Source organism: Podarcis melisellensis (assembly GCF_964234715.1).
Source record: "Podarcis melisellensis genome assembly, chromosome: 18".
NCBI lineage: Eukaryota > Metazoa > Chordata > Lepidosauria > Squamata > Lacertidae > Podarcis > Podarcis melisellensis.
In genome coordinates this window covers 1,151,010-1,163,354 of record NC_138536.1, presented here as the reverse complement: position 1 = coordinate 1,163,354, position 12,345 = coordinate 1,151,010, and the positions used below count along the sequence as shown (strand labels likewise).

The window sequence follows — 12,345 nt, the reverse complement described above, 5'->3', positions numbered from 1 at the left end:
ACTCTACAATTCTAGGATTTCCCTGTTAATCCAGGGTCCCCGGGGTCGGATGAACCAGTGGCCTAAGCACCCGGCTGATCGAGGGTTTAGAAGCCCCTGGGGTATTGCTTGACAGCAGTGGTCTCCTAGTGGGCAGTTGTGGGGTGGGCAGTGGGATTTCCTGGGGGCTCACCAGATGAAGCTCACCGATTTAAATAAATTAAAATAAATAAACTAAGCAGTTTAGAACTTGGGAACTCCCCGCCACTTGAAATTAAGCAGGCGCCTTGGGGTCAGGCTGGATGACCCCAGGGGACCCCCTTCCAATTCTACAACTCTGAGATTAATTGCACGACTTCACAATGGCTCAGTCGGTAGATCAGGAGACGCTTTGTCTGAGGGCCACGGGTTCGAGACTCGCATCGGGCCCCTTACGGCCGTGCGATTTCCCGACTCTGTGACATGATTTTATATCTCCTCGCAGACACAGATAAGTATGTGACCTGGCGTGTAGCACTCTATGCAACTGCCGCTAGGAAAATTAGAGTAAATTTTATAGCCACCAATTGTAAAGGAGATGGATTTATTTGACCCTAAGCTATATTCTATCTTTATCACCAAACTCTGAATATAATAGCACATTGCATTAATTAACATTATTTTTTAACATGTGGTGATTTCAGACTATAAATTTTACTGTTTAATGTCTTAACCTGTATATTAAGGTCCTTTCAAAGCTCTGTTCAGAGCAGGTAATGTCTTGAATCAATAGCTGTCAACGTTTCCCCTTTTCTTTAAGGGAAATTCCCTTTTTCCGAATAGGATTCCTCGCAAGAAAGGGGCAAAGTTGACAGCTATGGCTCTTGATAATACAAACGTTTTTTGTATTAATCGAGGATATTTTCTTTTAATTGTTGAATGGTTCTGTGCGCGTTGCGGCAGCCTTTGGCTATGTGCAATAAAACTGACTGGCTGATTGTGAAATTCAGGTTATTTGGGCTTACGCCGATTTGCCTTCCGAGTCCAGCTTGGTGGGGACCAGGCCCTTTCGGACGAGGAGCGAGGTGACACGGTCGGCGTCATTGTATTCCACCGCCTGCAGGAGCTTCTCGTCATTTTTGCTCCAGTCCTGGCTCTGTAAACCCCCAAAAAAAAGGAAAAGGAAGAGGGAAAAAATAGCAAAAAGGTCAAGCCTTTTTTGGATCAACACGCCTAGAATGAGAGGTTTGCGGAGCGTGCCAAACTGGCAAATTTAACAATGGAAATGGAAATTTAACAGTGGAAAGCAGAGATGGAGAAGAGGCAGGTTTTAGGCAGGACTGGGAATGTTTTGCCGACAAAGAGCCGTTTTAAACATTTAAAAACCGGTCGAAGGGATGGAGGGAAGCCGAGAGCTCAGCGGAGCAAAGGATTTATTTGTTTTGTTATTGTGTTGAAAAAGAAATTAATAAAAATCATATTGGAAAGCTAAATAGACATGAGGCAAGGAAGATTTGAACGGGGAACAGCAGAGAAATATGCATTTGGTAATAAGAGGGGAATCTAGGTAATAAGATCAGCCATCGCTGATCTAGGAGGAACTAAAAAGAATGCTAAAACACATATTTTTAAAGAAAAGGCTGCTATGCTTTGCAGAATCCTCCTGGCCTCCAGATTGCGGATTAATCACTCGTATTCCCCGGAAATCACCTGGTTTCCACGGCAACGCCGGTTAATCCGAAAGGACCTGGTTTTTGAAGGCCGGGCGCCCAGGACAAGGTCGCTTGACCTCAGGAGATGGCAAAAGCTTTCCAAATAGCCTGGCCAGGGGGATCTCTAAATCAGCTCTTCCCCTCCCATAAAATGCAAAAAACACACCCTGGGCTTTGGGGTGCTGAAATGTCCTCTGTGCTACGCTACAACTCCCAGCACCCGGCGAGGCCGAAGATCAGGGATGAAGGCAGCCGGAGCCTAGCATCCGTAGGGCACCATGTTGGTTAGCTTAGCGGTTCTCCACCTGGGGGTCCCCAGATGTTGTTGGACTACAACTCCCATCATCCCTGAGCTCTGGCCTTGCTAGCTAAGGATGATGGGAGTTGTAGTTCAACAACATCTGGGGACCCACAGCTTGAGGGTACACAGGGATTGCCTCGACTTGCTCCGTAAAACAAAATATAAATGCTTCCTTGCACCAAGACAGATTTAAGAGTTTTTTTCTTCTTCCCTGCTCAGCTCACATCCTCTGAGTGTCTCTGTTTTCCAAGGAGGGTACCAGATTTACAGAAGCTGTCCCGGTTTCTGATCTGATCCCAGAATGTCCCACTTTTCCTTAGTACGTCCCAATTTTCGTGGGAGAAACGTTGGAGGGAATGGAAAAGGACGTCCCTATTTTCAGGGGAGAAACGTTGGAGGGGATGGAATAGGACGTCCCTATTTTCAGGGGAGAAACGTTGGAGGGGATGGAATAGGATGTCGCTATTTTCAGGGGAGAAACATTGGAGGGGATGGAATAGGACGTCCCTATTTTCAGGGGAGAAACGTTGGAGGGGATGGAATAGGACGTCCCTATTTTCAGGGGAGAAACGTTGGAGGGGATGGAATAGGATGTCGCTATTTTCAGGGGAGAAACATTGGAGGGGATGGAAAAGGACGTCCCTGTTTTCAGGGGAGAAACATTGGAGGGGATGGAATAGGACGTCCCTCTTTTCACGGGAGAAACGTTGGAGGGGATGGAATAGGATGTCCCTCTTTTCACGGGAGAAACGTTGGAGGGGATGGAATAGGATGTCGCTATTAGTTAACAACTAATCCAGAATGCGGCAGCCAGACTGGTGACTGGGAGCGACCACCAAGACCATAGAACACCAGTCCTGAAGACCTACATTGGCTCCCAGTACGTTTGGGGGTACAAGTCAAAGTCTTGGTGCTAACCTTGAAAGCCCTAAACGGCCTCGGCCCAGTAGACCTAAAGGAGCGTCTCCACCCCGGACACCGGGGTCCCTCTCCTGAGGGCCTCCTGGCGGTTCCCTCCCTGTGAGAAGTAAGGTTGCAGGGAAGCAGGCAGAGGGCCTTCTCGGTGGTGGCACCTGCCCATCAGATGTCAAGGAGAGAAAGAACTACCTAACTTTTAGAAGACATCTGAAGGGAAGTTTTTAATCGTGTTTTTAATATTCTGTTGGGAGCCGCCCAGAGTGGCTGGGGAAACTCAGCCAGATGGGTGGGGTATAAGCAATAAATTATTATTAATAATATTATTATTTCCCCTCCTCTGTCGATTTATGGGGCGGGGGAAGACGGCAGGGACCAGCGATGTCCGAGAGCTGCTGTCTCAATGGTGAGCATCCGGCAAGGCCTCCGGAGAGGGGGGGGTTGTGTCCTTAAAATATCCTAAGCCAGGGTTTGCAAACTAGGTCGGATTAGAGTATCCCACCAGCCGGCTGCCAAAAAGGGTGGAAGAAGGACAACCGTCGTAGAAGGGAAAACTTAGGATGCCTTGCCCTCCCAAGGAGGTGGAAAGTGTGGACCGGTTTTGGGTGGGCTGGGGGTCACTGCGATGGCAGAGGGCAGATTCTGGCAAGCCACAAACCCCCTTTTCGAGAAACGGTTCTCTCTTCTCGCGTAGGTTTCCTTGCAACAACGACCACCTTGCGAGGCGAGCCAGTCTTAATGTCCCCCCACCCCTCTGCTGGGGAAGGGGCAGGGAGAGGCAGGGAGGGGGGGTCGCGCTGCGAAATATGCAGCCGGAACAAGAATAAAACCCGTAACTGCCCAAGAAATAGGTTTTTGTGTGCCACAACTGCAGCTAGAATTTTGTCGGCCAAAAATTGGAAAACACAAGAAGTCCCAACAGTGGAGGAATGGCAAATGAAGATGATGGACTCTTTGGAGCTAGCCGACCTGACCGGAAAAAATCCGTGACCAGAAGGAGGAGGAGTATCAAGAGGAACGGAAGAAATTTAAAGATTATTTAGCTAAATATGTTAAGATAATTTAAACAGAATTACTTGCGAGTATCAGATTGGCCTAGAACTTAAATTTGTGACGTTGTAGAATACTACGGTAAAAGTTACTACGGAAAGAAAGAAAGATGTTAATTGACCAAGTAAATTTTGTGTGAAAATAGTTTTGGAAAACTGCTACAATGATTTATATGGAAACTCAGCCAGGGGGACTCCAGGAAGTCACCTAACAATGTTAACAAAAATGGAATTATTGCAGTTAAGATAAATGTCTGTTGATTTTTTTTAATACATGTTTGTTATAAATTTGGAAAACTAATAATTTTTTAGAATAAAACCTGATTCAGAGCTCTGGGTCATAATTTATTTATTTATACCCCGCCCATCTGGCTGGGTTTCCCCAGCCACTCTGGGCAGCTTCCAGCAACAAAATTACAAATGCAATAATAAAAACCCTTTCGCTGGGATTCCTGCGTCGCAGCGGGGTTGGGATGGGTGACCTTTGAGGGACCCAATCTTCCCATCTTTACGGTTCTAGTGGGTCATGACCCAGCCGCCATGGGGCCTCTTTTCCCATCACGCATCCTCTTTTCCGGGTGTTAGCTAAAAAGCTAAGAGAAACAGCAAACACTGGGAAATAGAAGGAGAAGCGTTTTTCCTTCCACGGGGTAACTTGGCTGCAAATGAAATAAGGAATCAATTGATCTGCGTTCAAAGTTATTTCTCAGGTGTCTATCCTTGCAAAGGTGAAAAGGACGTGAGGGTGGAGGTCAGGGGTGTTGCAAACGGAGAAAAGGAATGCAGAAAAGGGCACATTATTGGGTTTTTTAAAAAATAAAACAGGTAGATTTAATAACGGAAGAGATTCAATCATGCAGGTAGAAGATGGAAAACAGCGAGATGCGGGTTCGAATTCCAGCTCAGCCGACAGGCTCCCTAAGGTGACCTTTGGGCCGGTCCCCACCTCTCAGCCTCGCAGGGTTGTTGTGAAATGTGGGGAGGGAGGGGGGAGATTATCCCTGGAGGGCAAGGAAAGCTAAAATTGGACTGTAATGAATTAAATTAAATGAGAGAAAGAGAGAGAGAAAGAGAATTATACGTCCCCGATTTCTTCAGTGGATGAGGTTGAAGAAAATTGGCCGTTTGCCCAATGCAACAAAGAAGGATTTATTCAGGGTATACTGGGACAAGGAATATATATTCAGTGAATATTGGGACAAGGAATATATATTCAGGAAATACTGGGACAAGGAATATATATTCAGGGATTACTAGGACAAGGAATAAGGGACAAATTCAACTCTATCGTCCCTGCCCAAAAACAGAAATCACACAAAAAGCACCACCCCTATTCCTTTCTCTCCCTTCCTAAGGCTTTATTCATGGGGGGGGGAGCACATCTGTGTGTGTCCAACCCCCACCACCACCACCACCACGAGCATGTACAGAGTGCATCTCCCTAAAGGCTGGATTCCACCCCACCCCACTCCCCTCTTTCACCAAAAACGAATAAATAAACTGCGACGGTGATTATTCGCCTCCGTAGGAGGACAGAGGAGATGGTGCAATTGCGGGGGGGGGGGGAGTCATCGGAGGGGGGGAGAAAAGGGAGGAGGATCGGAGGGGGGGGTACCCAAAAAATGCAGAATCGGCGGGGGGGGAGCCTACCGCGAAGGAGGAGGCAGCGCAGAAGCAAATTTGCTTCATTGTCCCTCCCAGGAAGTATCGGGTAGCCATCCATCCGATCTCAGCCGGCGGCGCAGGAGAAAGGACCAGGGATGAGGGATGCAGGGAAAGATGAAGGATGCTGGCGAGCGGTCCTGATGCTGGGATAACGGGCAGCAAAGCCGGCTTGCAGCAGCAGATCAGAGGCCAAGGGAGGAGGAGGAGGAGGAGGAGGAGGAGGAGGGAAGCGTCTCCCCCCAGCGGCAGGAGAAGGCAGCCCGGTTCCCTCCCGCCCTGCAAGGTCCTAAAAACCCCACGGCGACCGGAATCCTTCCGAAGGGACCCTGGGGATCAGCTATCCAGTAGCAGGTTGTTCCCCAGGCTTGCTTGCCTGGATTGAAGTTCATTCCAGATAAGACAAAGAGGTTCTATCTAGTAGCAGGTGGTTCCCCAGGCTTGCTTGCCTGGACTGAGGTTCAATCCAGGTAAGACCAACTTGCAAGGTCCTAAAAACCCCACGGCAACCAGAATCCTTTCGAAGGGACCCTGGGGATCAGCTATCCAGTAGCAGGTTGTTCCCCAGGCTTGCTTGCCTGGATTGAAGTTCATTCCAGATAAGACAAAGAGGTTCTATCTAGTAGCAGGTGGTTCCCCAGGCTTGCTTGCCTGGACTGAGGTTCAGTCCAGGTAAGACCAACTTGCAAGGTCCTAAAAACCCCACGGCGACCGGAATCCTTCCGAAGGGACCCTGGGGATCAGCTATCCAGTAGCAGGTTGTTCCCCAGGCTTGCTTGCCTGGACTGAAGTTCATTCCAGATAAGACAAAGAGGTTCTATCTAGTAGCAGGTGGTTCCCCAGGCTTGCTTGCCTGGACTGAGGTTCAATCCAGGTAAGACCAACTTGCAAGGTCCTAAAAACCCCACGGCGACCGGAATTCTTCCGAAGGGACCCTGGGGATCAGCTATCCAGTAGCAGGTTGTTCCCCAGGCTTGCTTGCCTGGACTGAAGTTCATTCCAGATAAGACAAAGAGGTTCTATCTAGTAGCAGGTGGTTCCCCAGGCTTGCTTGCCTGGACTGAGGTTCAATCCAGGTAAGACCAACTTGCAAGGTCCTAAAAACCCCACGGCGACCGGAATTCTTCCGAAGGGACCCTGGGGATCAGCTATCCAGTAGCAGGTTGTTCCCCAGGCTTGCTTGCCTGGACTGAAGTTCATTCCAGATAAGACAAAGAGGTTCTATCTAGTAGCAGGTGGTTCCCCAGGCTTGCTTGCCTGGACTGAGGTTCAATCCAGGTAAGACCAACTTGCAAGGTCCTAAAAACCCCACGGCAACCGGAATTCTTCCGAAGGGACCCTGGGGATCAGCTATCCAGTAGCAGGTTGTTCCCCAGGCTTGCTTGCCTGGACTGAAGTTCATTCCAGATAAGACAAAGAGGTTCTATCTAGTAGCAGGTGGTTCCCCAGGCTTGCTTGCCTGGACTGAGGTTCAATCCAGGTAAGACCAACTTGCAAGGTCCTAAAAACCCCACGGCAACCGGAATCCTTTCGAAGGGACCCTGGGGATCAGCTATCCAGTAGCAGGTGGTTCCCCAGGCTTGCTGGCCTGAACTGAAGTTCAATCCAGATAAGACTGAGAGGTTTTAGTCCAGGGGTCAGCAAACTTTTTCAGCAGGGGGCCGGTCCACTCTCCCTCAAACCTTGTGGGGGGCTGGACTATATATTTTTTGGGGAGGGTGAACAAATTCCTATTCCCCACAAATAACCCAGAGATACATTTTAAACAAAAGCACACATTCTGCTCGTGTAAAAACACCAGGCAAGCCCCACAAATAACCCAGAGATGCATTTTTAAATAAAAGGACACATTCTGCTCATGTCAAAACACCAGGCAGGCCCCACAAATAACCCAGAGATGCATTTTTAAATAAAAGGTACATTCTACTCATGTCAAAACACCAGGCAAGCCCCACAAATAACCCAGAGATGCATTTTTAAATAAAAGGACACATTCTGCTCATGTCAAAACACCAGGCAAGCCCCACAAATAACCCAGAGATGCATTTTTAAATAAAAGGACACATTCTGCTCATGTCAAAACACCAGGCAGGCCCCACAAATAACCCAGAGATGCATTTTTAAATAAAAGGTACATTCTACTCATGTCAAAACACCAGGCAGGCCCCACAAATAACCCAGAGATGCATTTTTAAATAAAAGGACACATTCTGCTCATGTCAAAACACCAGGCAGGCCCCACAAATAACCCAGAGATGCATTTTCAATAACAACTCACATCAGACTTCTTAAACCTGGCCTTGAGACTCTTCATCTCAGCTGCGATCTTGATTTCTGAAACAGACAAGTTAAGAGATCTTAAACATGTAGGGTATTTCTTCAGAAATAAGTCCAAGGGTCTTTGAGTTAAGCATGCCTCCTTTGGGACAGAAATAACCCGGCCTCCGGCCTCTGCAAACATCCCGGCTGGAGTGCTGGGCTGCCCTCGGAGACAACCCAAAACCTCCATCTGCCCCCAAAGGCTTCCTGGCAGGGTTCCATTAAAATCCCATCTTTTGAGATTGTATGGGAAGGGTATAAATAATAACCTTATTATTATCATTGGGCCCTGAATAACTGGTATTAGAAGGTCAGAAGAGACGCTTTTGGCTGCTTCTGCTGCCCTCAGAAGCTCAGGGGAGAGGACAGGACCTTCTCTGTGGCTGCTCCAGAGGGGCCACCACTAAGAAGGACCCGCCTGCCAATCGTAGGGTCCGAGATGGATGCTCTTGGAGGTATTTGGGTCCAAAGCTGTTTAGGGCTTTTATACGCTAGGGGACTCGGCTGCAAATAAAATGTTTAAAATTATTATTATGATGATGATGTTGTTATGAAGGCGGTGAAGGTCCTGTGTGAGTGCCTGGAGGCGGTTGGAGGTTGGATGGCGGCTAACAGATTGAGGTTGAATCCTGACAAGACAGAAGGACTGTTTTTGGGGGACAGGGGGCGGGCTGGTGTGGAGGACTCCCTGGTCCTGAATGGGGTCACTGTGCCCCTGAAGGACCAGGTGCGCAGCCTGGGAGTCATTTTGGACTCACAGCTGTCCATGGAGGCGCAGGTTAACTCTGTGTCCAGGGCACCTGTTTACCAGCTCCACCTGGTACGCAGGCTAAGACCCTACCTCCCCGCGGACTGTCTCGCCGGAGTGGTGCATGCTCTAGTTATCTCACGCTTGGACTACTGCCATGCGCTCTACGTGGGGCTCCCTTTGAAGGTGACCCGGAAACTGCAATTAATCCAGAATGCGGAAGCTAGACTGAGGACTGGGAGTGGCCGCCGGGACCACATAACACCGGTTCTGAGAGATCTGCACTGGCTCCCAGTACGTTTCCGAGCACGATTCAAAGTGTTGGTGCTGACCTTTAAAGCCCTAAACGGCCTCGGTCCAGTATATCTGAAGGAGCGTCTCCACCCCCATCGTTCTGCCCGGACGCTGAGGTCCAGCACCGAGGGCCTTCTGGCGGTTCCCTCATTGCGAGAAGTGAGGCTACAGGGAACCAGACAGAGGGCCTTCTCGGTAGTGGCGCCCGCCCTGTGGAACGCCCTCCCATCAGATGTCAAAGAGATAAAGAATTACCTGACATTCAGAAGACATCTTAAGGCAGCAGTGTTCAGGGAAGTTTTTAATATGTAATGCTGTACTGTTTTTAACACTGATTGAGAGCCGCCCAGAGTGGCTGGGGAAACTCAGCCAGATGGGCGGGGTATAAATAATAAATTATTATTATTATGTTGTTGTTGTTGTTGTTAAAGTGCAATATACAAAGGCAGCACTAGATGGCGATGGTGAGCTATGCAAATTCAACATCTTTTTCAAAACTTTCTCCCCCAAAAAAAGCAGGTTTTTTAAATATACGGCTGTGGATTCCACCTAGGACTAATCCTAGCAGAATTGTGATCTCAGCTTCGAGGCCTTCCGTGTTTCGCACCCAGGGCCCAGAAGAAGGCGGTTGCTTGGGGGATCCATCCCACGTGGGATGCAAAACCAGAACTTGGTTCTCTGGATACAGCCGGGCCGGCCTATTCCCCATCCCCGTGTGGCCTAATTAGAGGGCGTCTTTGCGCCGCGCTAGGGGACAGAGACGAACGCCATACTGCTTTGCAATTTGATTGGTTTATCCAGGGGAACTCAGCTCCACATGGGATAACGCAACAGCCAACAGGGGGCTGGGAATTCCCTGTAGTTTCTGAGAGTAAGCCGGGCTCTAAGAAGAATCTTGCAGAGTTGGAAATGCAACGGAAGCACACTGAGCGTCTGCAACAACTCCTATTAGCAAAGGTCACAACATGAATATTGGGTAGCTCAGCCGGCAGAGGATAAGATGCTTAGTCCGAGGGTGGTGGGTTCGAGTCCTGTGTGGGGCAAAAGATTCCCTTCCATCCCTTCAAATAGGGATGTCCTATTCCGTCCCCTCCAACGTTTCTCCCCTGAAAATAGGGACGTCCTATTCCATCCCCTCCAACGTTTCTCCCCTGAAAATAGGGACGTCCTATTCCATCCCCTCCAATGTTTCTCCCCTGAAAATAGGGACGTCCTATTCCATCCCCTCCAACTTTTCTCCCCCTGAAAATAGGGACGTCCTATTCCATCCCCTCCAACGTTTCTCCCCTGAAAAGAGGGACGTCCTATTCCATCCCCTCCAACGTTTCTCCCCTGAAAAGAGGGACGTCCTATTCCATCCCCTCCAACATTTCTCCCCTGAAAATAGGGACGTCTTATTCCATCCCCAACGTTTCTCCCCTGAAAATAGGGACGTCCTATTCCATCCTCTCCAATGTTTCTCTCCTGAAAATAGGGATGTCCTATTCCATCCCTTCCAACGTTTCTCCCCTGAAAAGAGGGACGTCCTCTTCCATCCCCTCCAACGTTTCTCCCCTGAAAAGAGGGACGTCCTATTCCATCCCCTCCAACGTTTCTCCCCTGAAAATAGGGACGTCCTATTCCATCCCCTCCAACATTTCTCCCCTGAAAATAGGGACGTCCTATTCCATCCCTTCCAACGTTTCTCCCCTGAAAATAGGGACATCCTATTCCATCCCCTCCAACGTTTCTCCCCTGAAAATAGGGACGTCCTATTCCATCCCTTCCAACGTTTCTCCCGTGAAAAGAGGGACGTCCTATTCCATCCCCTCCAACGTTTCTCTCGTGAAAATAGGGTCGTCCTATTCCATCCCCTCCAACGTTTCTCCCATGAAAATAGGGACGTCCTATTCCTGAAGCTGGACCATTCAGGGCTGTCCAAAGGAAAAGGCATTTTTGGGTAAACCACGGAACTCCTTGCCACAAGACACAGCCATGGCCAACAGCTTCAGACGAGGGCCAGACAATTTCCCCGAGAAAGAAAAGGCTGTCTTCAATTTTATGTTTCCCCCTCCGCTGTTGAGAGGTAGAAAAAGCTTCTGGGTACCAGTTGCTGGAGGAGAGAGCTGTGTGCGAATTTCCCTCTAAAGGTGGACCTCTGCACAGAGAGGAGGCTGAGATAGATGGCTCTTTGGCCTAATCCATCTCCAGGATTCCTTTTTCCTCTCCCATTTCCTTTTGCAAAACTTACGGTAGGTGGTCTCCCGGTGGGGCAGCCCTTTGCCTCAGTTTCCCCCTTCGTACGTTGACTTTGAAAGCGCCTTGTACTCCTTCTCCGAAGGCGAGAGACAGGGGAAAAGGGGAAAACAAGATCGGAGGGATCTCCTTACTCGAGCCTGGCTGAAAAGGAGCTTCGACATACTGTATCGGGGTCCTTTCTTGCAGCAGCTGGACGGCGTCCCCACCAATGAGCGGCGGATCCCGGGGGAACGGCCTCTCCTGCCAGCGGAATTGAGTTACCACCTGTAACAGGTAAGGTTACCATCCCAGCCTAAGCAGGAGCTTAAGAGCAGCCTTGTCGCTCCGTTAAAAAGGGAAAAAGAGGGGGTCGGGAAGGGAAAACAATTAGGGTTTTTTAAAGGCAGGGCTGTCAGCTTTCGGGTAACACAGGGTTCTGAGACATGAAGGTATTTGAACATCTTTTAATAAAATAACATTTTATTAATTTTCTAAAAACAACAATACAAAAACAATTAAAACAACGCAAATTGACTTCCCTCTAGTCCCTTCCATGGTTCTATTATTTATCGACATACCACATGTCCATTATTAAATTTAAAACCTATTTAAAAACCTATTTAAATTGATTGTGATTTTATGTAAGCTGTGTTATTTTTACTGTTGTTAGCCGCTCTGAGCCTGCCTTCTGCTGGGGAGGGCGGGATATAAATATATATTTTTTTTGTTATTATACATTCATAACAAAATTACAAGCAATCTTAAAACCCTGCTAATGTATTGAACTGTGAACAATGCTTCTGTGTATATATGCAATAGACATCTTCCATTGCATCTATGCTGCCTGTTATTTAATTCTGATTCATGTTTACGGTGACTAATTCCGCTTTTTAATTGCAGGGATTATAACGATGGAGCAATTAATAACACTAGATAATACGATTTGGCAATTAATGACATGCATCATGCTGTTGATTTAAAACCAAAAGTCATCCAGGTGGCATGTAAGGCAGAAGTGAACATGTTGCAGAATTCAAATGTAAGATAAAATATATGCAAAGGGACTTGACAGGAAGTCAAAGTTGAAGAAAAGATTTTGGAAGATAAAAGGGGGTGAAATATTTACTTTCATTATTATCATTTTGTGTGCGGGTGTGGGTGCACAACGCA

General features: G+C 48.2%; 1 protein-coding gene and 1 long non-coding RNA gene across 3 annotated transcripts in view; both read right to left on the bottom strand.

Annotated features, from left to right (window-relative positions):
- Positions 1-11,315, bottom strand: part of ANKRD24 (ankyrin repeat domain 24) — a 30,994-nt gene extending 19,679 nt beyond the window's left edge. The window contains exons 1-3 of one of the 2 annotated variants that reach the window (XM_081895410.1): positions 11,189-11,315; positions 7,876-7,931; positions 984-1,114 (exon numbers count right to left, since the gene is read on the bottom strand). In XM_081895410.1, the coding sequence (XP_081751536.1) occupies positions 984-1,114; positions 7,876-7,911 (167 nt within the window). In that variant the 5' untranslated portion in view covers positions 7,912-7,931; positions 11,189-11,315. Of the gene's footprint in view, positions 1-983; positions 1,115-5,585; positions 5,948-7,875; positions 7,932-11,188 lie in introns of those variants that run through there. The other variant, XM_081895409.1, reaches the window with a different exon arrangement.
- Positions 1-12,345, bottom strand: part of LOC309361025 — a 113,247-nt gene that overhangs the window by 62,979 nt on the left and 37,923 nt on the right. The window lies entirely within an intron of this gene.